This window comes from Arvicola amphibius, chromosome 1, assembly GCF_903992535.2.
Source record: "Arvicola amphibius chromosome 1, mArvAmp1.2, whole genome shotgun sequence".
NCBI lineage: Eukaryota > Metazoa > Chordata > Mammalia > Rodentia > Cricetidae > Arvicola > Arvicola amphibius.
In genome coordinates, this window is record NC_052047.1 from 133,054,196 (window position 1) to 133,079,929 (window position 25,734).

The 25,734-nt window shown below is 48.6% G+C and overlaps 1 protein-coding gene across 2 annotated transcripts in view; it reads left to right on the plus strand.

The window, feature by feature from the left end:
• Positions 1-25,734, plus strand: part of Htra1 (HtrA serine peptidase 1) — a 50,439-nt gene that overhangs the window by 5,342 nt on the left and 19,363 nt on the right. For both annotated transcript variants that reach the window (XM_038336251.1, XM_038336263.2), the window contains exons 2-3: positions 20,360-20,459; positions 20,834-21,038. In XM_038336251.1, coding sequence (XP_038192179.1) covers positions 20,360-20,459; positions 20,834-21,038 — 305 coding nt within the window. The remainder of the gene's footprint in view (positions 1-20,359; positions 20,460-20,833; positions 21,039-25,734) is intronic.

Consider the following 25,734-nt stretch of genomic DNA (forward strand, 5'->3'; position numbering starts at 1 on the left):
GGCACTGAATGGTTGCCCCCACCCTGTGTTTAGCCGCCTTAACGTCAGCTGTCTGCCAGCTTATAATGTTTCTGGGAGACGACGAGAATTACATGCCCACTCCCAAGAGCCAATGCCAGCGAGTCTGGTAATCCATTCTTTACTCCTTCTCTGTGCCTTTTAGCCCTACCTCCTGTTCCTTCAGGTTGAGATCCCTCACTGAACTATTTCTTTTGCTTTTCCACTTTCTCTGCCATTCGAAAAGGAAAGAAAAAAATGCTTCTAACAGAGAAACCGAGGAGGGTAGTAGATATTCCCTAAAGGCTCTCAGAAATGGCTGGAAAGTTGGTGTGATTCAGTCCTGTTACATGACAGGCGTCTGGAACCACAGGGGAACATTAGCCAAGACAGCATGCTTCAGAGACAGACAGAAGTGGCAGTGAAGAAGGATGGGTACGGTGCTACAGGGGTGCAGGATTCAGCTTCCAGAAGCAGTGGTGTAAACTCAATGCATTTACTGAACAGCTACGGTGTATGCAGAAATATACAAAATAAAGGGAACGAGGGGCTGGAGAGATGGCTCAGAGGTTAAGAGCACTGGCTGCTCTTCCAGAGGTCCTGAGTTCAATTCCCAGCACCCACATGGTGACTCACAACCATCTGTACTGAGATCTGGTGCCCTCTTCTGGCCTGCAGGCATACATGCAGACAGAACATTGTATACATAATAAACAAACAAACAAACAAATAAATAAACGGAATGAGAGGTCAGATTGGCTGGCCTTTCTTATCGAGGTGAGATGCCTGACTATAGGCTAGGCTTCTTTTTGAGTTTCTCTTCTTGGATGTGTGACTAGTAAAACACTGATGGAAATAAGATTGTTTGCCCACACCTCTCGGAGCTGTTAGCATGGAAGGACATCATTTCATGAAGTGTTGAGCATCATCTGTTGCCTTTTTAGCTAGAACCCTCTCCTGTCAGATAACCACTGACATCATCATCAAAGCTCTAATGAGGTAATCAGCGCAGAGATAAAGTTTAGAATGTCTTTGTCCCGTGGTACCCTTTTGGTTGGTGAGTGGGTGGGTTAGAAAGGATGTTAGAAGAGGTGATGGGAATGCATGTCCTAGATTGGAAAGGTTCTCAGGGCTGAGGGAGTCAAGTGCCACTTTCCCATACCCTCTGATGGTCCCAGTTACTCATACTTAATCATTGTCTTCTGAGAAGTATGCGACTTCCTTTGAACTAAGAGTTGCACGTGTGGGACACCTGGGAGTCTGTGTGTGTGTGCACGCGCGCGCGCGTGTGCGTGCGTGCAGGTGGAGACCAGCGGTCCATTCTCAATCACGCTCCACCTTGTATTTCAAGACAGAGTCTCTCACTGAACCTAGAGTTCATAGATTCAGCTAGACTGCCTGACCAGCTAGCCTCATAGACCCTCCCCAGTGCTAGGATGGTAGAGGTGTGCCATTGTGCCTGGCTTTTTCCCATGGGTGCAGGAGATGGAACTGGGACATCATGCTTGTGCCTCAGTTTACTGGCCTGGGCATTTCCTCAGTCCTAAAGACATTATCTTTACACACATTGTCTTATTTGCCCTTCATGGAGCTGGTGACCCGCAGGACATGACATTTGATCGACACTCCAGGTCCTTCTTGAATCTGGCCTGCTTTTGTTTTTATGTTCTGGAAATTCCTCATAGGAAAAAATTTGTCATGTCTTAAGAAAAGAAGAAAATAAAAAAAATAACCCAAACAGTTTGGGAGTTTACAAACGCCCTATTATTTTGATTGCTAGAACAATTTGTTGACTTAGCATATTCCATAAATGATCCTGTACGACACTGCTTGACTCCGAGTGCTCCCTCGCCACGGGACCGTCACATCTGTGCGCTGAATTCTCCGAGGGCTGGCTGTCGTGGTTGGAATTTCTGATAATTCCCAAATTTGAATAACCCATGTCTTCATGAGTCAGAGCCTTGTGCAATGTTTCAGACCTCAGGAACGTCTTCCCCCCTGGTTGTGCAATAAGCTCTCTAGAAGGAGATGCTAGGCTGCCTGTGTGGTGAGCCGGGTCTGTCTCAGTGTGGATGAGATGTAGAATTCCCTTCCACACAGTCTTGGGCAAGACGCTACCTGATTATCCAGCACTGTGGCTTCTCACACGCTGTGACGTAAGATGAGTTCTCTCTTGGGTGCCCGTACTCAAAGTGGGAGTCCGTGTTCTCTGAGTACAGATAGACACAGAGTGCTGCCATGTGGGGTTGCCTCGGTAGATGCTAGCCAGCGGATACGGGGAGGGAGGACTCATGCGACAGTTACGGTTGCTTTTTGCACACACACAGTGAGCTGCCTGGAAGTGGAGATTATATACTTGGGTCAGAATGGGAGAAATGTCACCAAACCACAGTGACCTGAAAAGTTACCACCCCTGTTCTAATTGTGTAACAGGCCTGGTCTTGTTCCTTCATAAACACCCAGGAAGAAAGTAGCATCAAACCCTGCTACCTAACTGTAGCAATAAAAGAGGCTCCAAGAGGTTTCATTCACCCAGGGCCACCCAGGAAGGAGGAGAAAGCTAAGATTTGAACTTGGCTCTGCTTCACTATCCAACTGTTTGGGGGAACTTCCTTGACTCAAGTGTTGTTTAAAAGCACGCTGATTAATCTTCAAATATTTGGAGTCTTTTCCAGCCTCTTCCCTTTTATGACTTTCTAGTTCAGTTCCATTGTGGTCTGAGAACATGCTTCATGATTTCTGTTCTTTTGCGTTCCTTAGAGTGTGTTTTCTGAATGTGGTCAGTCTTGGTAACTGCTCTGCAGAGGCTCGGGAAGAGCGTGTGTTCAGCTGTGGTTGGCTGGACTCTCCCAGATATCAGTTAGATGGGGTTCATTGGCAGTGCACCTCTGGTCAACTAGATGCTGGGTTAGCACCTCTGAAAGGGGAGGATGCTGAATCTCTCTCAGCTGCAGTCTCTATTCCGGGACTGCGCTTTAGAAAACAGAATCTCCCGAGGCCCTACCCCCACCCCTGGATGAACTGCAGACTCCCTGGGCTCTGTTTCCTGTCGTGTTGCACAAGGACAAAGATATTGCCTGGAGGACATCAGCAGGATCTTGTGAGGTCAGATAAACTAATGAGATAGTGAAGGAGCATTGTCAACCCGCAATACAAATGATTAATCCATATCTGGGCTGCTAGACAGCTGTTCCAGACTCTTCCAGATCTCCTGCTAGGGAAAAAAAAATACACCAAGACCAAGGCACTTGAAAAGATGGAAAATTAAGGCGCATGCTTACCGAGTCTCTTCTGGCCATGGTCATTTTCAGGAAATACCTGAGACTGGGTACTTTACAAAGAAAATAGTGTTATTCTGCTCATTTCCCCTGGGGATTCGGGCTTCTGCTTGACTCTGGTGGAGATGTCATGGTGGGTGGCACCATAATGGTGGGAGTGTGAACCGGAGAGATCACGAGAAAACATGGAAGTCAGAGAGAGGCCAGGCTTATTCTATCATAACGATCCTCTCATAAGAACTCACCAGGGACCCAGGAGAACTGCCTTAGTTCCTTCTGAGGGCCGGACCCCAGTCACCTGGTTACCCTGACTCTTAAAGGCTCCATACTACTACCGCCTCACAGCAGCACCGCACAGGGACATGCTCCAACCACAGCGGCTCATCATTGCCACCATGGCGACCTGCTGTACTTCCCACTCCAGCCCCACCAACTCCTTGTTTTCATGTTTCCGTGGCTCTTGTGGGCCAAGACTTCACCGCCGAGTGGAGATACCAGAGGCTGGCCAAAGCCACCAGGTGACTGCAGGGAAACTAGTCTCCCAGAACATGCAACCTGGAGCTGAAAGGTACCTGGGGAAACTGAGGCACCTAAAGGGGACTAGATTCTCACAAGCTGGGTTATCAGACTTGCTAGGGTCAGAGCCTGGGCCCTGGCATCCCTATCGACCTAGGTTCTGCTGTGGGCCCTCAGTAGGTCAATTAAAGTCACAGTTAATAGTGGCAAGCAGAAATAAGATGTTCAATGTGGCTACATTGGGAAGAGAGAGACAAAAAAAGTCCAGTGACCCCTTCCTAAGTTTATCTGTGGGAGTTCTGACATGAGGTTAGATTTAAATAGAGGACCAGAGGCCGACGCTGTAAGCAGTCCAGGTTACGGTGTGGTTCCACCCGTCTCTGACCCATCCTTGTCTCAACTCCGGTCTCTCTTGAAGGGTGCTCTGACATGTCAGAATTGTGTGGTTTCTTCCTTGAAGACACGTTCCTTCTTGGTCTGGTGCCAGGTTTCCCCCTTTCCCGTCCTCCAGCATGAGATTCCTGGGGAAATTCCATCTTTTCAATAGTCTGATAGCCGAAGGTGGGGACACAAGACTCTCTTTAGAATTATCTTCCCATCTGGGGCTGAAGAGATGGCTCAGTAGTGTGAACTCTTGCTGAGGACCCAAGTTGGGTTCTCATTGCACTGGGTGGCTCACAGCTGCCTGTAAAGTCCAGTCTGGGTAATCCAGCACTCTCTCCTGGCCCTCACATGCACAACACACATAATTAAAAATAAAAATAAAACCTTTTTAGAAAGAGTATCTTCATCCCTGTCAGAACGGTTACTGCTGTGTATGTATGAGCTTGGTGGTGGCGGCTGCTGCTACGAACCAATCTTCGCGATCCCCTTCTCCTGGAGCGGTTTAAGTGTTTGAAGGAGGCTAGGGTCCACACGGGGCGTTCCCCCGAGGCCCGAGAAATAGGGGGTGTTTTCACTTAGTCTCACTTTTCAAATTGTCACTGAAGAGATTTTTTTTTTTCTCCTTAAAAAGATGACTACAAATCAATCCCCACCCGTGTGGTAACTGGCTTCTTCCCTGAAGCATCTCGAGGCCCTTGGATGCTAATTACAGTGCACATGCCTCAGGGGAAAAGCGTAAATATCACAGGATGAATCAGGGCTGAGCAGCCTCAGCTTCTTAACCTGTGGGTTGATCTTCTTCAGGAGGAGCCTGCTTCCCCCTGGGCAGACAGGCTGGGTGTCTTTGCTTCATATTGTTTAGCCATCGTGGGAATCCATCTCTACGTCTGGTGATGATCCACTGTTCCCTATCAGCTTTGGAAATCAGAAGTATAATCACATCAAAATATACAAGGAAAGAGATAAATGTTTCTGTTGTCACCAGGGAACACAAGCTTGGTCCCTCCTCCCCTCAGGGGGCCATGGTTGTTAACACTTCCCTTCATGTTCTTGGGTGTTTTCCTGCGTCAAATTCTTTTAGGAGACACAGTAACAAATACAGTAGCTGGAGAGGATGGAGAGGAGATCAGTGTGCTGTAGCCATGGTGTTTATTGTCAAACTCTTTCCCCAAAGGGTTGTTACAGTATTTTGTCACCAGTGATGGACCTTTCTTTCTTTCTTTCTTTCTTTCTTTCTTTCTTTCTTTCTTTCTTTCTTTCTCTCTTTCTTTCTTTCTTTCTTTCTTTCTCTCTTTCTCTCTCTCTTTCTTTTTCTTTCTTTCTTTCTTTCATATGTGTTGGGGGAGAGTATGAATATATGTGTCTGTGGATGCACGTTTGCACACCTATTTGTGGGGGTCCAGAATCCAGGGTTTAAATTAACCTCTGCTGTCATTTCTAGGTGCTTTCTATCTTGTTTTTTTTGTTTGTTTTTGTTTTGTTTTGAGACCTGGGTCTCATTGGCCTGGAGCTTGCCATGGGTGCACTTGTGTGATCCTCCCGGTTCTGGGATTACAAGCACCTACCTCTGAATAGGCTTGTTGTGGATTCTGGGAATTGAACCCACATCCTCGGTGCTTGTGTAGCAAGCACTTTACTGCCTGAGCTCTCTTCCCAGCCCAGCTCTGGAATGTCAGCCTCTCAAGTCACAAGAAAGTCAATTAAAAAAAAGTCCCCTCAAAGGAAATCCTTCATGATAAATGGCAGATGTTGGTTCAAAGCCAGCTATACTGTCCAAGTCAGCAGGTTTTCCCGTTGTCTGTTGGGTGCCTTCAAGTTCACTTCCTGTAAGGGGAAGCACTCTTTGGGGTGGAATGAGCAAGCACGTTAGACATTTGGATTTACCTGGGGTAGGTGACTTGGGATCATGGACCATCTAGAAAGGACTGTGACTGTCATGTCAGTCATCTTGTTCATTGCCTGTGTTCATCACCTGAGGGGGAGGAGCCTGGGACAGAGAGGGTATACAAAGGTCCAAGGGCATTAGTCCAGTGTATGACAGAAAATGTGAGTCCCCAGATGCCTGGCTCAGGGCTCACTACATGGAACCTTCCAGATGCCAGCTCTTTCCAGGATGTGGATTAAGGCCAGTCTGTTTCTGTTTTGAAAATTGGAGACTGTGTTTATTCAAATGTTTTGGACACATGAAGGAGTGTAATGTGAGCCCCATAAATTCAGTTTTCTAGTTTATAAAAACATAACATTACTAATTTTCATTTTAATGACAACATTTCAAAGGCGTACTTCACATACAGGGTTTTCATATGTCCTTAGAGCCCCTAGTTCCAGAACTCTCGGGGTGTTCTGTGTAGCAAGCATCAGTCGAAGAAAGAAATCACTCCAAGATGAAATTTTAAGGCCTACGCGGCAGCAGGACAATCCAGCCACTGTGATGGACTGAACCCCGAACAGCCGTACAAAGGGGGAGTTATTGATTGTTACACACAAAGTTGTTTTTTTGGTAATTTCCTCATGCCAAGGCTCCTAATCTAATCTGTATGTCTCCCTATAGCCCTCATCACATGCCCTCACGACTCTAGTCCTTTACTGTTGTCGCTTGCAGCACACAATAATCTGAGCGCCTCAGGTGCCAGAGGGGTCTTGTGACCAAAGTCATGGGATGGCTGCCGTGCCCCTTCGGTGGCACAGTTCTGCAAATCACGGAAAACGATCACTGTTTTCCACAAAGATTCTTTACCGTTCACTGTAACGATTCTTCAAGGTCACAGTACTTCGAGAAAACAAGCAACTATTCATTCTCACGTCTCCCCCAGAGACAGCGGCTCTGTTCAGTTCCCACAACACAGAGCGTTCTCGTCACCTCTGGAATAAGCACGGCAGTCCTTCGCCGTCACCCATACGTGCTTGGCCTGGCTCGAGCCAGCTACCAGTCTACTTCCTGCCTCTGGGAAGTCACATTTTCAAGATGTTTTTCTGTAAGAGGGGTCCTATCACACGATCCGCTGGGACTGGCCTCTGTCAGGTGGCGTTGTGTGATCATTTCACGACTGAAAAAAAAATCTTCCCATTGTGTGGTTACGGGGAAGCCATCTCTCCCTTCTGGGGAACTCGTAAATCCCAGGTCTGAAAGTTTAAACTGCTCAGGCAGTATTAATGTATTCCGTGGTTCTTTGGGAGGAGACTGGTACCCGAACCACAGGAAGCCAGAATTATAAGGTTGAGAATCCCACATCGGAAAGATCAGGAAGCGTACATTTCAGATTTATTAAGTCATATCACCTTCTTTGTAGTTATAGAAAGGATGTCAGAAATGGTCTAGCCTTGTCCCTCGTCTAAGGGACAAGGTAACTGAGGCCTAGAAAGAAGACGTGCCTTGTTTCTGGATCCAGGCTCCCCTTTCCATGTCTTGTTTGAGACATCATTTCCTTCTGGTGTATGTTTTGGGTTTATGAGCACCCCTTGCTGTTTGGCTCGTCCACAGGAGCAACGGCTCATTGGCAAGTGGGTATCGGTGCTTCTCTTAGGTTCCATCGGGCGCCAGCTCACTTTTCTGAGATGAGAAGTCCCATCTCTTGGCCCTAGCCCCAGCTCTCCTGACTCCAGAGGTGCAGTCCCTGGGCCCCACCTTCCAGCCCTGCCTTGGAGGCTGGAGTTTCAGCAACTGTACAGCTAGGCAGCCCCAGACAAAACAACTAGAGGAATCTAGCAGGAAGAAGGCTCAGAGGAGAAATCTGTGAAGGTCAGGACTGGAGCCAGATGCTTATCAGGGGAAAGTGGAGGGAGGTGGTGTGGCCTGAGCTGTCAGCTTTGTCCCTGCAGTTAATAATAGACACACGCTGGGCATTCTGAGCGGTCTGAAAAAGACAACAGCCCCAACCATTCACCACGGGCATGCCAGTAAGGTTCCTCTTGTTTTCTTTTCTCTTGCCCTTGAGACTGAAAAGTAAATTTTCAATGAACGAGTCAATCAGCATTGATACATGCCTCTGTAAAAGGCACCTTTTCTCAGGACCGCCAAGACTACAGAATTAGGTCGACTCGTGAGTCACAGCACAGTTAGGGGCTGCAGGCCAGCTGGCCAGGTGCCCCCAGTTGGGTCCCCATGTGGTCAGCTGAGGAAGACAGCCTCAGACTTGTTTGGGTGATCCAGCCCCCTTTTCTTCACCTGCTGTGAGTGTCTGGACACCTGGCACTGCAGCCTTGCCCCAGCCCCTGCAGGCAGTCTCTTGCACCACCCCCAGCCTGAGGTCTGGCATAGGGCAAGCTTTTCCCACGTGGAGCCGTCTGGGAGACTGTACCGGAAAGAGGGGCTGCCAAGGCTTGGAAGTGCCAGTGTGGGCTGGAAATCAAGGCCAGGCTCCCTGGCTCCACCTCCTCTTCCTTCTTTATTCACCAGAAGGAAAGAAAGAGGTCACAGGAAACTCTCTGGAATTTTATGCAAAATACAGGGGCAGAATCCATTTATTATTTTTATTTTGGCAGGGTCTCCTGTATTCAGGTTGTCTGTGAATTCTCTATCTATTCAAGGATAACCTTGAAGTTTTGATCCTCCTGCATCCACCTCCCGAGTGCTAGGATTACAGATGTGTGCCCTCTCCTCTACTGAGGATTTAACCCAAGACTTTGTGCACTGCAGACACTGTCAACGGGGCCACCTCCCTAGTGCCCTTTTCTCCAGTTTTTAATCATAAGAGAGAAATATCAGAACCAGGCATGGCTGCACACAGATGTCACCCTAGTATTCGGGAGGGAGAGGCAAGAGCATTGCCACAAACTCAGCCTGGACTACGTAGTGAGACCTTCAGTGCCCGCCGCCCCCCCCCCCAAAAAAAAAAGAGGGTAAAAGAAAATGGCTTAACGGGGAAAATACTTATTGCATGAGCTTCACACCCAGGATACCAAGGACCGAGTCTTTACTGTTCCCTTCTTCCGCTTGCAGGCGATACCAGGTGATGGCACGGGGTTAGTTTTCAGGTTAATCTTAGACCTCCACTGCTTGTCTCTGCCGCTCAGCCTTGCCCTTTGTGCTCCTTTCTCGGCCCAGGCCTCCCTGCTCTTGCCTGTATGCCATGCCCAACACCCTGGAATTTACAGTTAAAGCACCGCTCAGAAAAGGGGTTCTGGTTTCCCGGATTGTTCAAGGTCTTCTATTTCCACGGCCTTTCCACCTCAGAATCTGGCACTGGAGCCACACTGGCTGCTGCTGACATTGGCATTTAATGGAGTGAGGCATGCAGAACCCAGCCAATCCGGAGTGAGGATGGGGCTTGTGAGCCTGGTGGGATGTCTTTGCTATGGTTGCTGGTGGCGGATACCTTTTCTCCCCCTTACCTCCAGGCACATCTTCTTAGAACAGGAAACCCCATCTCCTGCTCACGTTATACCTGATCATAGAGCCTACAGCTATCCCCATCCTCAGAGAAAGCAGTCCAAGTTCACTGTCAGAGGAGCAGCCCTGCACATTCCCCTTAGGCTCTCACCTCTTTCCACGGTGCTTTCCAGCCCTCCTCCCCGCTCTGCTCATCCGGGCTTTTGCCCTTGACCTCTCAGGCCGTTCTCAAATTCAGCAAGAACTCTCACAAAGGGAGCTTTTCCTGGGGACCAGTCATCTGTCCCTCCATGACTGTACAGCTCGCTCCTTCCCATCTGTTCCCCTCCCTGGTTTTGCAGCACACACTCCTCCCTCCCCAGCTGCGGGTTCTCGTCCTGTCTCAACATGCCACCCACACCTGCCTTGGGTCTCGGCTGCCGGAATTTCCATCCTGACAAGGCAAGTCCCACCAAGGTGTGGACTCAGTGTGCTACGCAAGGCTGTTCCAGGTGCTTTCTTCTTCCTTCCAGGGACTGGCTGTTTCCGAAAGTGGTGTTAGCTGCCTTGATCCTGCTGGCTGCTCCTTTTTGCTGCTGTGTTGTGTCTCATTTAGTACCTGTCCACCCCGAGCAGTGAAGCGTGTAAGCAATAAGGTGCTTGCCAGGCAAGACTAAAAGACCCGAGCTGACTCTCAGTACCAGCCAGACCTGGCGGGCGTCATGTGTGTGTAATCCCAGCATTGGGGAGGTGGAGACAGGATAGGCCAGCCAACCTAGCAACACCAGCAAGCCCCAGGTCCCAGTGAGAGACCCCATCTCCAGAAACAAACAAATAACAAGACGATGGCTGTTCTGAGGGATAACATCCGGGTCCCACCTCTAGCCTCAGTGCACGTGCGCCTGTTCAGACTAACAGAGAGAGCGGGGAGGGGGAGGGAGCAGGTAGTGCATGTATGAGGGCTTTGGCTTGAGCTGCGAGTGCTGGGGGCTTGGCTGAAGCTGCACTCCAGCCCCCAGCTGCCCTGTTCTGCTGTGGACTCCTGCGCAGATGCTGCCCAGTGAGTGGAGTGGGTGGGAGCCCTTGCAGAGGGCCCTGGAGAGCAGTGAGCTTTTCTTCCGAGCCTACATTGACCTAGTAGCTAGGAAGCTTTTTGTAGTTACTCGTCATTAGGCCGTGCTTCAGACTGACCCAAAGATCAAAGACAACACGTGACTCTGGGACTGCCTAAGGATGAAGAAGAGGACATGCGCAGTGCGTACCCACTTGGCTATAGATTCTGAGCAGGGGGATCGGCTGTATTTCAGATCTGCTGGCATCTGAAGGCTGCGGCGCCAGAAGCTGGACCTCACATGGTGACTGTTGACTGTGGGAAGGTGCTGGTGACAGCTGAGGTGTGTGTCCTACCCCTTCGCACACTGGACCTTTCCCAAAGATCACTCCTGGTTTCCTCCACACCCGCAGGGTGCTGGCTGTGTTTGGCGGTGTTGTTTATAATTGCTTTGCCAGGGGGAGAATGCCTACTTGTGTCTGCGGGAGCCTGGGGAAGACTCTTTTTCCAGACTCATGAGTAGGACTTCGGGGCTCCCAGCAGCCAATCACCTAGATGATAGCTTCTGTGTCTCAGGTGGTCAAGGGATCAAGGTGGTCAAGGCCCGCCCCTCCAGTGGGAATGAACACCTTTCTCATGGGCCTTCCTCTCCAACTTCTTGCAAGGCATTTTAGGTTCTTGCCTTGAAATGACTTGTATTACTTGGCCAGGCCTACATGGTAGAAGGAAGCCAATCTGAAGCTGAAATGCCAGGGAGGAAGGCATGTTTTCCCTTCAAGGGCCTGTCTAGCCCCTTTCGTCTCCTTGGTCTCCTACTGTGCATGCCCTGGCATGACCCTTGAGTATTTCCATCTTCTTCACGCCTCTCCTTTCCTCGAGACCTGGCTTCTGCCGCAGTGACCCACACTCTTGATTTGCAGTCTTTCAGACATGAATTCAGGTATGACCGCCTGCGCTAGTATTTGGAGTTGAAGAAATTAGGGGGAAATTGATTTGAGAGCTAGTTGGGACTGTAGAGGCCACCCAGCAGAACTCTGTCACTGTGAAGAGGAGCCCCAGCCTGACGGTCCCCCACCTCCCCCCGTCGGTGGTTATATAGCGTGCCTCTGCCTATGCATACTGTCCTGACATTGTAGATCACTATGGACAAGGAAAGTTCCTAGTCTCCCAGGAGATGGATGCTGTGTGAGCCCCTGTAGATAGATGATCAGTGCTCCCAGCGGATGGATGCTGTGTGAGCCCCTGTAGATGGTCCATGGGCTCCGTGGCTCCACAGTAGAACCAAGCCTCTAGCAACTCTAACATGGCTTTAAAAGTCAGATGAACTTGAAATGTTGGCAGACCGACTTCTTTGGGCATGGACCTGCCTAGTCACACAGGGCCCCGTAGCTATAGTCACAAGGGCCCCACCTGTTTAATGCTCTGCAGGCCCTGCCTTGAGATTCCTAATCTTTGGAACAAAAGCTTCATTTTCATTTTGCCCTGGGTCCTGCAGACGACGTAGCCAGTGCTGAATATAGGACAGTGCATTAAAATGCCACGGGTTTGATCAGTCTGTTCTTGCAACTGATTTGAATTTGGGGAACAAGCTGTTCCCTGGGAATAAAGGAGGATTCATTTCTTTTCCCTCGAATACACTGTGTTCTGTTTTCCAAATTAGCTGGACTTATCAACTCGGCAGAGAAATTAGATGGCGGGATTGTTCTTGCTGGATGCGAAGGTTGGACTATTGGACTTGCATCCTGGCCCCGCTCTTCCAGTTCAGAAGTGTGAATTGGGTTCCCACAGTGGTGTGGCTGTAAGGGGCTGAAAGAGCTGGGGCTGAGAAGGGAGGCTCCAAATGCAGAACAGAGAGATCAATCGGGGAGCCTCTGCGCATGGCTCAGTCTCCTGCTCTGCTGCTCGCCAACTCTGAGGCTTTTTCGGGGAGAGATGAGGAGAAGGCATGGGGGTTCTCCTGTAGCCCAGGCTGGCCTGGAACTTGACAGATAGGCAGTCAAGGATGACCTTGGACTTCTGATCCTCCGGTCCTCATCTTCTGAGTGCTGGGATTACAGATGTGGTTCCGCCGTGCCTGGATTAATGTGTGGTACCAGGGACCAGACTCATGGCTTCCTGCATACTAGGCAAACACTCTTCTTAATTGAGCTACATCCTTAATCCAGTTCCAGGGCTCTGAACAGCACACTTTCCTTCTGTATAGATCCAGGCATAAGAGCCACCCTGAAGGCTTTGAGGAGAAACTAGAGGAAACATCTGTGTCTAGCATTGTGCTCAAGCACATAGTCTTATTGGCTAGTCTTGCCTAGTATTTTACTGCCAAAATTGAAGGCTGGGTGGGATTTGACTAGTTGTAGGGAAGAATAAAGAATACACTGCCTTCCTGTAGGCAGGGAGCAAAAAGGGTGTGAGTACCGAGGGCTGGAGTGGAGAGCCCTGCTTTGGGGACTGAGAGGGAGGGGCCTAGAATTCTTAGAAGATTCCAAAACACAGGAAGAGCCACTTGGAGCTGTGCAAGGCACTGGCCCCCTGCTGTTGGCTAAGCAAGTGCAAGCAGATGATAACAGAGACCTTGGCTTTGGGCGGGCGTGCTCTCTGTGCAGCCTGTCACCTAGGATAGCTGCCACGTGACAGAAGGAAGGACAGGCTCTGTGACATCTCTGTTGGCTTCTGGTCACCGTGACAAAATACTTGATATGAACAAACTTAAGGGAGGAGAGCGGTTTCTGTTCTGTTTTGTTTTTTAGACAAGACCTTAGGAATCTCAAGCTGGCGCTGAACTCAGTACTGTAGCCAAGGATGACTTTGAGTTTTCTGGTCCTCCTGCCTGCCTGGAATGCTACCAGCTACTGCACCCAGTAACCTAGGGCTTCTTCCTTCACGTTAGGCAAGTAGTCTGCAGGCTGAGTTACATTCCCAGTGCCAAGGGAGGAAAGATTTACGATTATCTGGCTCCATTTCAGTGGGCTTGCGAGACACTTGCAGGAGCTGGTGGCAGAAGAGTCTGCTCATTTCAGGCTGGCTGAGAAGAGGGTTGGGGTGGGGTAGGGGGAGGGGGAAAGGAAAGATCTGGAGAACTAAAGACACAGTCCAGTGACCTCCTTTCAACCAGGCCCCATCTCCTGCTACCTCCCAATGATGCCACTGTGTGATGACTTCATCAGTGGGTTAGTCCTTCGGTGAAGTCAAAGTCGTTCAGTGATTGGATCCATCACCAGTTAGGGAACAAACCTCCAACACATGATAAGCCTTGAGGGGGACCCTTCATGTCCAACCCACAAAACTCAAGCAACTGCAGCCGATTAACTGTTTTACCTCGACAAGTTTCCTGCATGTTAACGCTTTGCCACAGCCCTGGCCTTGGGGACTCACCAAAGCTCCTTGTACATGGGGCCCTTTTTGGGAGACTTTTGTCTTATGTCGCCTCTGCTCTGCATCGTTCACACCGGTTGTAGGGATTCAGTGGTATTGGAGGTTCCCAAACTTTCCTGGCTTATGACAGTCTCCACGTATCTGAACTGTGTGTCCCTCTCCTTCTTCCTAGAGGACAGCTGTGTCACAGTTACTCTTTTATGGCATTCCCAGGCTGAAAGAATACCCAAGAGTTTCATTTGTCGAGCTGTGATGTCCAAACAACTTATTTGTGTCCTTATAGCATAGAAGTCACAATTTCATATCACCACTTTCCTATGAATGGGATATTTGTCCCTCCTGGTGACTCTTCCACTTACACGACCCATAGTTAGCTGAGGGGGTCTCACTTGGGCGATTGCTAATTAAATTGCTCTATGGGGGCATTTTCTTGATTGGTAATTGATAGAGAAAGGCCCAGCCCACTGTGGGCAGTACCATTCCTAGGCAAGGGGTCCTGGACTGTTGTCAGGAAACTAGTGCCAGTCAGCGGTGTCCCCCATGGTTTCTCCTTGGGTTCCTGCCCTGATTCCCCTGCATGATGGATTGTAATTGTAAGATGGAATAAATCATTTTCTCCTCTAGTTGCTTTTGGTTGTGGTATCTATCACAACAACAGGAAACCAGATAATACTAGTGCCCCTTGACCTTGCTGGGACTACAGTCAACTGAGTACTCCTCTCACCATGTCCAGAGTTGAGTAAATTTTCTGTGGTCTGTTCCTTTTATCAAAGCGAGTGCCAGCAGCCTCACCTTGTGGGCAAAGGGGGTGATCCGAGGCACGTGGTGACACGTAGTTTTGAAATTGAATAAGCTGGAATTCGTTTAACAAGGTGTCCACTGGATACCGGCTGTCTCCAGGGCTGGGGAGTATCCCATGGGTTTGCCGTATGCTCTGGGGTGCCTTGGACCAGACATTGAGAATCATGGCACCGAGCTCATCCCGGCTCTGTTCTCTCTGACTCTGTTCTTATCTCTGCATGGCGCGTCTGCCTGAGAGCTAAAAGAAACACACATTTCCATGCATCTAAAACACATACCCACTGTGCATGCCTTGCTTTGAGAGATACTAATAAATAAATAAATAAATAAATAAATAAATACAAAAAGCTGGTCTGCCTGTGATTTATTTTTTTTCCATTTTTACCATAGCCAGTTTTCTTAAACATGATCATGTGTTATGTCAGGTAGTCAGCATCGTGTTTGTATGTCTTCAGACTTCTCATCTACGGATTCAGCTGGCCACACATGGCTCTCTCTGGCTATCAATCATCTATAATCAATTTATTTACCCTTTTTTATTTAGAGAAGTAGCCAAGTGGTCCAAGGGCTGCTGAGGTTGCATATGAGCTTGAAGCCCTTAACCTCCAGCTTCCACCTCTGGATAGCTGGGATTACAGGCCGGGTGACTCCACCATCCTATGTTAGGCAGTGCTGAGGATGGAACTCAAAGCTTCTGATGTGCTGGTCCTGCCTTCTACCCACCGAGGTACATTACTATCGTGATGTCATCGTCATCTGTCACCTGTCTATCTTCTGTCATCTATCATTTATATGTCTCCCCACTGTGTGTGTATATATAAGTATATATAATTTTCTTATGCATATACTATATGTAGTTATATGCAAAACTATATATATATATATACACATATATTTATTTAGTTTTCTTATATGCACAGAAGAGACTTCTATCTGTACTGCCCATGTGTAGGTGTCCACCTCGTGAAAATTCCTTAAACAGTATTATAGTGACCGTTTACATGACATTTACACCATGTTAGCTACGATTATATTCTAGAACCCATTTACCGTGCATGGGAGGATGTGGTAAGTTGCATGAAAAACACCATGCCCTTTACTTAAGGAACATAAGCATTTGCTGAGGATCTTGGAACCCACCCCCCATCACGCTGAGGGTCGGATGGCCGAACTTGAGGCTCTGTTCTTTTCAGTAAGCATTCTGTAATGGGTACGGAAACTTCAAGTTGTGTGTTTCTCTCCTTCCTCACAGAAGAGAGTTGTAGAAAGTTGCTAAACTCCACTGCCCTTCCCAAAGGAAACTAAAAGAAAACAAGAATGAAAAAGGTCAGGCGTGGTGGCGCACGCCTTTAATCCTAGTAGCACTCAGGAGGCAGAGGCAGGCGGGACTCTGCGAGTTTGAGACCAGCCTGGTCTACAAAGTGAGTTTCAGGACAACCAGAGCTATGTAGAGAGACCTTGTGTCAAAAACACAAACAAACAGACAAACAAACAAACAAAAAACCGGTCAACACAGCTGTAAACCCCAGAACGATGGATTCGACATTTATGAAGTAGTGTGCCTGGTAGTTTATAAAAGAGAGACGGGTCATTGGCTTTCTTGGGATTGAATCCTGGCAGCCATGAGCTCATAAAGCTATAAGAAATTGTTGCCTGTACTTAATGGGCCCTTTGTTGCATTAAACTCAGTAATACTAAATATTTATTAGCCAAGTGGAAAGATTTATCTTTGTAAATCACTGTGATTCATCTTTCCGCTTGCGAATCCTGGTTATTTAGGATTTTGTTTTTTCCTTCCTGAAACTCGCTATGTGTATTACAGGCTTTTACTGTCCACAACATTTTCGAGGTAGGTTATCGGTTTCAACCAAAACTCCTGAGATTTTCCGTGGGTAGTGTGTTTTAATCTGTACGTTCCCTTGGGGGAGAATTGAAAACGTAGCAACATTGAGTCTCCAAACAGTAAATCTAGGCTTTCTCTGCATTTACTTAGGTCTTATTTAATTTGCTTTGACACTGTTTTGGAGCATTCAGTGGACAGTTCTTGGACAACCTTTGTTAAATATTTTCCCAAGCATTTTAATTCTTTTGATGTTGTTATGATATTTTAAAGTTTCTTTGTCGCGATTATTTATGTATATTGATATGTTTTCCTATGGCACTGAAACTCATCGTGGTGATTTTATTTTTGTATTTCTAAGACTTTTCTAGAGGGGCCATCATATCATGTGCAAATGAACGCAGTTCTTCTGCTTTCCTTTCCAAGCACCATGCCTTTTATTTTCCTCCCATTGCCTCACTCCAAGGATAGCATCACTACAATGAACAGGGCATCCCGTTCCAGCTTTCTGCTCTCTCTGTATAGCCATGGGAACCATCAGGAAGGGCCAGCCTCAGCCCCACAGACTTGCAGTGTAGAAAGGGTGTGGTGGGGTCACGCTCCTCAGGGTGTGCTGGTGAGTCGCTTGGGCCACTCCGTTGGGGTTGAGTGCCCTCCTGGGCTTCAGTTGGGGTGAGATGAGGTACTGACCCAACTGCTGGCCCCTCTTCCACAAAGCTGTAGGGTGACTGTGTGAGCTGGGAAACAGGCACAGGCTATAGTCACAGGTTAGCCTTTAGACCAGTGCAGGATTGGCCACTGAGACTGCTGAGCTCCAGACCCACTCAAGTTTTAATCGGTTGCACATCTGCCTCCCTCCTCTGTCCCTGTTGTTTCACTGATGGGAAGTGTCACCATTGCCCAGAGCCTCCTTCTGAACAGCCATTCTCTCCTTAAGATGTATTCCGTGGCTTCATCGAACACTTCCTGGGCAGGGGGTGGGGGTCATACATTCTTATTCTGTGAAGCAAACACTGAGCTCTGTGCTCTTCACAAGGTTTTTGTTTTTGTTTTTTTTCTGACAAAGGACTTAAGCTTAGAGGAGTAGAGTCTGGTGATGTCACCAAGGCCAGACAGTAGCGGGTATGATGCCCAGAGCCATCAAACGGAGGGCAGAGCTAGTGTTTGGCATTCTTCCCTTCATGTGGGGTCTAGATGCAGCAGTGTTCAGCCCTTCTGCATTCTCTGGGAGGGCTGGCAGAGCCAACCTGGCTTCACCTATGGGGTGGGGGTGTGTGTGTCTGTCTGACCATTTTACAAGGAGGACAGAGGACTGCAGTGGAGATCAGAGCCGCAGGGCCACCAGGGTGTCTGTAGACATGAGGAGGTGGCAGCACCAGCAGCAGAAGTGGCAGCAGCAGCAGCAGCTCCCTTCAGTTAAATGAGAGAGGAATGGGCCCCTAACCATGCTGCTTTACATGTAAAGATGCTCTGAAACTGCAGGTGCAGAAGCCACTCTTCTCATTGGCTTGACGCTTTGTCCATCTTTGAGCAATTGTGGGTACTCCTGTGTTAAGTCGCTTCCATTTAGTTTCTGTGTGGATGTCAACCAAATGACAGCAGTGGAAGTCAGCAGCTGGCTTGTCACTGTCTATCCTCTCTCTCTCTCTCTCTCTCTCTCTCCTGCCTCACCTACTGAGTGGGAGAGCCCTGTATCCATTCCCAGAGCCACCTGCTCTTGATGCCCCTGTTAGGCTGAGTGTTCCATTCGGGGTTTGAACTCTAAGGAGCAAACCACACACACACACCTCATCCTAGCGGCCATGGCCCCATTTTACTGGTGAGAGAATGGGAGTTACTGTGTGGACCTAGGATGGGTCTCAGTCTTTCGTGCCCCTCGGTCGGGTCCTTCTTGTAGCTTTTCTGGTAGGCAGACCTTGGAGCCACTTTCCCTGCTTTGCATCAGCAAGACACCTGCCCATTTGAGCCTGAAGAAGGATCCCATATTCATGTTCGTATTTCTGTGGGCAGATCTTCTTCTGCCCTAACACGGCACATCAGAAAGGCGAGGCGAGTTAGTTCTCCTTCAAGGCAGGCGGCTCACAGCTGTGCTTCTGGTGGTTGCAGAATACCACGTGCCCTCTGGTTGCTGGCCAGCTGGAGTTAAACCTCCACTTGGTCCTTGCCCAGGGAGCTGGTCCCAGGAAGCCCAGATGCACTTGTTTACAGCTGTCTCTCCGTGATGGTTGCCAGACTCTGTGTGCAGAAGGAATGTGAATCTTCTACTCCCACAGTTCCATTTTTTATTTGGGTGTTTAGGGGACGCACCGAGCACAGCTATCGAGATTCCAGGGGAGGAGCTGCGGTGGTTTAAATAAGATCCCCACCCACCCACCTACCCACCCACGGGCTCTGGTGTTTCAGCCGTTGCTTCCCAGGTGGTGGCACTGCTTAGGAAGGTCTTGGTGGCGCGGCTTTGCTGGAGGAAGTACGTCACTGGGGGTGGGCTTTGAGATGAATAGCCTCTCATCACTCAGTTTTCTCTCTCTGCGCTTGTGGTCGAGGATGTGAGCTCCGGGTTTTCTCTTCCTGCCATCCCCCCACCATGATGGCTCTTACCTCCTGGGGATGTAAGCCCTAGTAAACTCTTCCTCCTATAAGTTGCCATGGTGTCTTCATCCCAGCAACAGAAAGTGACTCATGCAGAAGCATGACCAGTGTATGTCACCGTGGAAGCGGAAAAGCTGTAGATTTGCTGAAACTATGGAGTGGGGTGGGGGGGGCGGCTTCCCAGATTTCCCTGTAGTTTATGTTTGTTATTAAGACCATTTAGTATTCATGGAGGAATCCTTGCCTCAGTTTCCCCAAATATAATATGGTAATGATACTTTTTTTTTTTTTTTTTTTTTGGTTTTTCGAGACAGGGTTTCTCTGTGGCTTTGGATCCTGTCCTGGAACTAGCTCTTGTAGACCAGGCTGGCCTCGAACTCACAGAGATCCGCCTGCCTCTGCCTCCCGAGTGCTGGGATTAAAGGCGTGCGCCACCACCGCCCGGCGATACTTATTTTTGAAGTCTGTAAGAAAGTAGAAAGTGAAAAGGCTTTGAAAGCAGACATATGAAGATGTTGCTGTCATGAATCTGTCAAGTTAGTTAATCTCCTTGGAAGCTGTAGTCCTTTTCTTGAACCTGTGAACATCACACCGTGGGAAGGGAGATCAAATTTCTTGGCTGTATCAAGCAGCTTAGGGAGGGGAACCCGGCTGAGGGGGAACAAGAGAGGACTGGAGGACTCCGTGTTTATGGAGGTACCCTTCCAGCATGGGAAGTTAGTCCCCGTATGTCCCTTTGCCCAGTTATGTCTGGTTGGAGCACTGCAGATCTTAGCGAAACAGGAATAATGTACAGATGCCCTGGAACGGGGCGACCCTGGGGACATGCGGCTGTGGTAGGTCACAAGAGGACTGGAAAGGTCCCAGTTCTTAGCCTAGGGGATTATTGTTTCCCTTCCACAGAGGGTATGTGTGTGTGCGTGTGTGATGTGATGTGTATATTGTGCATATGTTCATGTGTATGGTTATACAAATGTGTATGTGCGTATGACTATGCATGTGTATGTATGTGTGCATATGCTCATGCTCTGTACGTGTGAGTGTAGGCATCTGTGTGGAAGCGCATGTATGTGCCTGAGTTCATGTGCCTTAGTGAGTATGCATGCATGTATGTGTGTGTTGATCCGTTCATGCATTTTGTCTCCCTCTAAGCCACATCATGTTCCAGGCCTGAGCACAGGCCCAGCATCGCTAAACTACCTCGTCTTTGCCTTTGTTCCCAGGGCAGGAAGATCCCAACAGTTTGCGGCATAAATACAACTTTATTGCTGACGTGGTGGAGAAGATCGCGCCTGCCGTGGTTCACATTGAGCTGTATCGCAAGTAAAGAGCACCTCCCCTTTCCCGCAACATCTGGAGCTGTCACTAACTAGGGACAGAGCTATTTTTGGCGCACGTTAAAGTGTTAGGAATGTCGCTGGGTAGATTCCTATATTATGATGGAGTTCTCTGCCTTAGGAAATTTTTCCTACTTAAATCTATAATCTTGGCCCTTCCTTTAATAACGTTTAGCTCTGAAGAGATTCCCAGGGAATATTTTCTTAAGTGGAATTTTTGATTCATTCCAAAAAGTAGCCTAATGTTATTTTTAAACCGTTAAACACTTGCTAGATGTGCGTGGGTTGCTCCTGCAGAGTCATTTCCTGGTTTGTGTGAGTGTTTAAGAGGTGTTCAGGCTTCACTAATGTCTGTTTCAGGCTTCCTTTCTCAAAGAGGGAGGTGCCGGTGGCTAGCGGGTCTGGATTTATCGTGTCTGAGGACGGACTGATCGTGACCAACGCTCACGTGGTGACCAACAAAAACCGGGTCAAGGTTGAGCTGAAGAACGGAGCTACCTATGAAGCTAAGATCAAGGATGTGGATGAAAAAGCAGACATTGCCCTTATCAAAATCGACCATCAGGTGAGAAGCTCCTGAGGCCCAAGCGGCCTCCCCAGCCCACAGAGCCGGCCCAGCTCTCAGATGCCAGACCTGGAGAGAGTGAGGACACCAGAGCTGTCTGGTAACCCCAGAGCATGCAGCCACAGCGCAGAAGCTGCAGGGCCAGGCAGCAGGAGAGAAGAGGCTCGGGAAGCTCCTGGAAGAAGCTGGCTCTCAGCTCGGAGGTTTTTAATTGAATTAAATTAGTTACTTAATCATTTTTTTGAGGTGGGATTTCTCCTGAGTGTTGGGATTAAAGACGTGCGCCACCGCCTCTCACATAGTAGAGTTTTTCAAAGTAGCATTTTTTCTTCATAAAACCAGACTCTAAGGAAGTTAATGGGTAACTGGTGAGAAGAGAGACTCTGTCCCCGATGTTGAGGCATCTGTGTCAGAGATGTTTGTCTGCACATGCGTAACTGAAGGTGTGTATGGAATGGATTTAAAAAGTTTTTTTTTTTTAGAATGACTTTTAACCGTGTGTTGTGTTTGTATGTGAGTATGTAATTAGAGAAGCTGGTTACCCTGGAACTGAAGTTACGGGGTTACCTGGCTCTGGGTTTCTGCAAAAGCAGTGTGCTCTTTCAGCTACTGAGTCATCATCTCTCTAGTTTCTTGTTAAAACTTTCTGTGCTCAAGGTTTTAGGAACCTAAGACAAAATTAACACCTCTTCCTTGAGCCTCTTAGAATCGTTAATGTGCTGATGTGCTCATAGCCCCTTGCAAAAGGGCTAGAACGCAATATCTGCCGAAATTATTATTATTTTCTACGAGACCTTAACTTTGAGGCAGGGCCAGGGTGTAAAACTAAGACATAGCGAGAGTGAGCACACTTTGAGAAATGCGTGTGTGAAATCGTCTTCGGGGTCGGGGTGTTTATAGCTCAGATTCTTTCTAGTCCTACTTGAATTAATTTTTTTATTTAATTAATTCATTTTTTGAGCTGGACAGTGGTGTCACATGCCTTTAATCCCATCACTTGGGAGGCAGAGACAGGTGGATTGCTATGAGTTTGAGGCCAGCCTGGTCTACAAGAGCTAGTTCCAGGACAGGCTCCAAAGCTACAGAGAAACCCTATCTTGAAAAACCAAAAAAAAAAAAAAAATTAATTTATTTTTCATGTGATTTTTTTGAGATAGGGTTTCTCTGTGTAGCCTTGACTGTCCTAGACTCACGACTCACTTTGTAGATCAGGCTAGCCTCAAACTCACAGAGATTCACCTGCCTCAGCTTTCTGAGTGCTGGGATTAAAGACATGTGCCACCATGCTTGGCAATTTTTTTTTAAAATAAAAGAAAAAGATTTTTAAAAAAATATTTGATACTCTGTTTGCAGTTATTTTTGCTCAGCAAAGTCTCATGTAGCCCAGGTTGCCTTTAAATACATTTGATAACTTGTAGATGGCTTTGAACCTTTGACTTCCCTGCCTCTCCCTTCCATACATGAGGATTATGGGCATGCACGACCACACCAGGCTTACACAGTAAGCCAGACCTTTGTGAGAGCTGGGCAAGCACTCTGTCAACTGAGCCACATCTCCCACCCTTGTTTAGCAAAGTCTTCAGCCCTGAAACTAAAGCCAGGTCTTACTGGATGGCCAGCAAAGATTCCCACTCCCCCTCATGCAGATCACATGATGATGTGACCTCTGTTACTCCTTTCTTCCTGTCCCCAGAAATTTCTTCAGACAGAAGGTAGGAGGGTCAGTGGGAATTTCGTGATTGGTGCAGTAAAAGACCCGCCTAGGAGCTAATGAAGTGTAGAGTCTTCTTGTGAAGCTCTTGCTTCTCACCTGACTGTTAAGTAGGATGCCAGTTAGGTGAAGTCCTACTGTGTGCTCTGCACTTTTGGATAGAGGTGGCTCAATGTACTGTTGGGGCGGTAGGATGCTGGGTCCTTTTATCCATTTAAAAATAGTATCAGGCATTCTTCTGGAAAAACCACAGGACCAAACATTAACTCCCCACCCTGTCTATTCCCTTACCTTCTCAGAGGCTGAGTGCTGAAGACAGGACTGAAGGCTGTAGCCCATACAGGCTCTGTGCCCGTGCGGGTGACCGACTTTAGACCGACTTTAGTGAGGTCACACTGGTGTGTTATTTCTGCCAGGTTACTGTGGAATTTCTATCAACAGTTCATCTTTCTAACTGTGTTTGTTGGCGCCAAGCTAACTGGGCCAGGCGCTGCCCTTCACATCCAATGATTCTCTAATACACAGGGTAGCTGTGTTATTCCCATTTTATAAAGGAAGTACAAACGTTCCGGGAATGCACCTCTACCTTATCACCCCCGCCTCCTCGGAGCCAGTGGGCAGAAGTTCAAGTACCCAACTCTGCAGTCATAACCACAGGGACAGAGCCTGGCCTTTACGTGGGATGGGACAGCACGACCTTAAATAGGTTGGCACATTTCCCATTTAGGAACGCTGCTGGCGAGGCGTCTAGAACGTGGTGGTAGCACCAGAGGAGGCTGGCCAGAATAGCACAGGTGGCGGCCACATGTAGACCCTTCAGACCCACTGAGTTCACGGAAGACAGCCAGCGTTGGGTGGCCTCCTGGCCGTCTGCAGGCGGGACACTGGCCTGCGTGGTGTGTGAGCTGTCTCCTCCTGTCATTTCACGTTCGGAATGCATGAGTGCATGCCGTGTGACTGCTTCCAGCCCCGGGATATTCTTTTCTGATTCTGAGCCAACAAGGAGACAGGAGCCTCGTGTCACCTCTGGCATGTCCAGGCAGAATGTGAGAGTTCTCAACAGAGGGGCTGTGTGAAGGCTTTCAGGCTGTCCCTAGGAGTCTAGCCCTTTAGCCAGAAGCCTGATGTTGACATGTGCTGCCCCCCCCCACCCCGAATATTAGGAAATGTAAAATGGAACTGACGTAGCTTTTGAAAAAATGGAATTGGAAATGAAAGGCAGACACCCACATCAAAGCCTGATTCCCGCCGACTACCCCACCCCACCCCTTTTCTGTTTGTCTGTTCTGATGAGAGTTATTTCTGGGGAGAGTCTGGCCTGGCTTGTAACAAAGCTTGATTGGGAAGGAACTGGCCACCCAGGTGAACTGAGTTCCGGCAGAACTTACCCCTTATGTGCGAAGTGATCAAGGCGTGGTAGGCAGTAGATGGGAGCGGAGCTGGCTTGGTACTGTGTCCTCTTAGGCAACAACGAAGAAACAGGCCAGGGAAGCGGGGAGAAGACAGACTAGGAGGGGGGGTGAGGTGGTGCACACCTCCAGTTCCAGCATTTGAAGAGGGGGATGGAAGGCAAGAAGACCTGGGCTTATGGACAGCCTCCGTTAAGCATCAAGTTCGAGGTGGGAATGTCACCCCCCCAGGGTGCTTTGTCATGTGAGGATGTGATTGGGCCTTCCGAGAGCCATTTAAGAGCAGCCCAGTGAAGCTGGTGTTGGGCCATGCACCACATGCATGAGCCTAGTAACTAATTCAAGGGCTGGACATCTGGGCCCGGTTTCTCACCAGCATCATGAGTTTGTTTGAAGGGGTTCTCTGTGACTCATGCTGGAATTGTCCGCTTTGAACATGCGTTTCAGGAAATGGAAGGTGCAATTGACACCCGATGTCATTGTCTCCTTGATATGCATTTCCCCTTTTTTCTTTCTTTTCTTTTTTCTTTTTTTTTTTTTCAAGATAGGGTTTCTCTGTAGCTTTGGAGCCTGTCCTGGAACTAGCTCTTGTAGACCAGGATGGCCTCGAACTCACAGAGATCTGCCTGCCTCTGCCTCTGGAGTGCTGGGATTAAAGGCATGTGCCACCAATGCCTGGCTGCATCTCCCTTTTTTGTCGGAGAGCGCGAGCCATCCTATCTTTCGGCAGATCGGCTCCTCCACCTTTGGAGAGCCTGGGAGTGACTGCGAGCCTCAACCCCCATGGCCCAAGTAGGGTGAGCACATGCTGCTCCTTCAAACTGCTAACTGTTGTTGCATGCTGCTCACAGGAAGGACAGCGCTACAGCGCAGGCCTGCCCCAGCTCCTCCACTTCCGCCCTCTCAGAGTGCGCCTCACATCTCTAAAGGCTTGAAGCTGCTTGGCTTGCAGTTGCCAGAGAGGTTGCTGGGCTTGTGACCAAAAGACTCTTTTGTTTCTCTCTGCTGAGCCGACATAATGTGCATTTGCTCTACTTGCTACATTTTGAGACCCTAAAGGACTTCCTGGGAAAGGCTCACAAGGGAAGCCCTTTGTGGGCGGGGCTACTGATCCGCCCCTTGGAGGAGAGAGGGTGACCCCTGTGGCTCTTCCCTTGAGCCTCATGGGATGCTCCTGTTCCAGAGCTGAAACTAGGGGTCCTCAATGGGATCCGTGTTGGTCTGGAGGTGAGGGTGGGGGGGGGTAGGGATCACCCATGTAAACATTTTAATGGGAAGCAGCTTTGAGGGCAAACTAGTTCAGCTTGGGATACAAACTACTTCCAAAAGTGTTTAACACAAACCACTGGCCGTGCGTACAGAATATTTTTAACTTTTATCCAAAGGCAGCTTTTGGTTGTTGTTTTGTTGTTGTTGTTGTTGTTGTTGTTGTTGTTTGGCCTTTTTTTCCTGAGCAGTTCAAGAGGAGGGCAGAGCTATAAGAGCTAGGGGGAGACATAAAAAGTGAACCAATCGGGTGTCTTCGGGCTGGAGCCAGGGCGTGGGCAGAAACACGGGCAAGTGCTAAGGAAGGAGG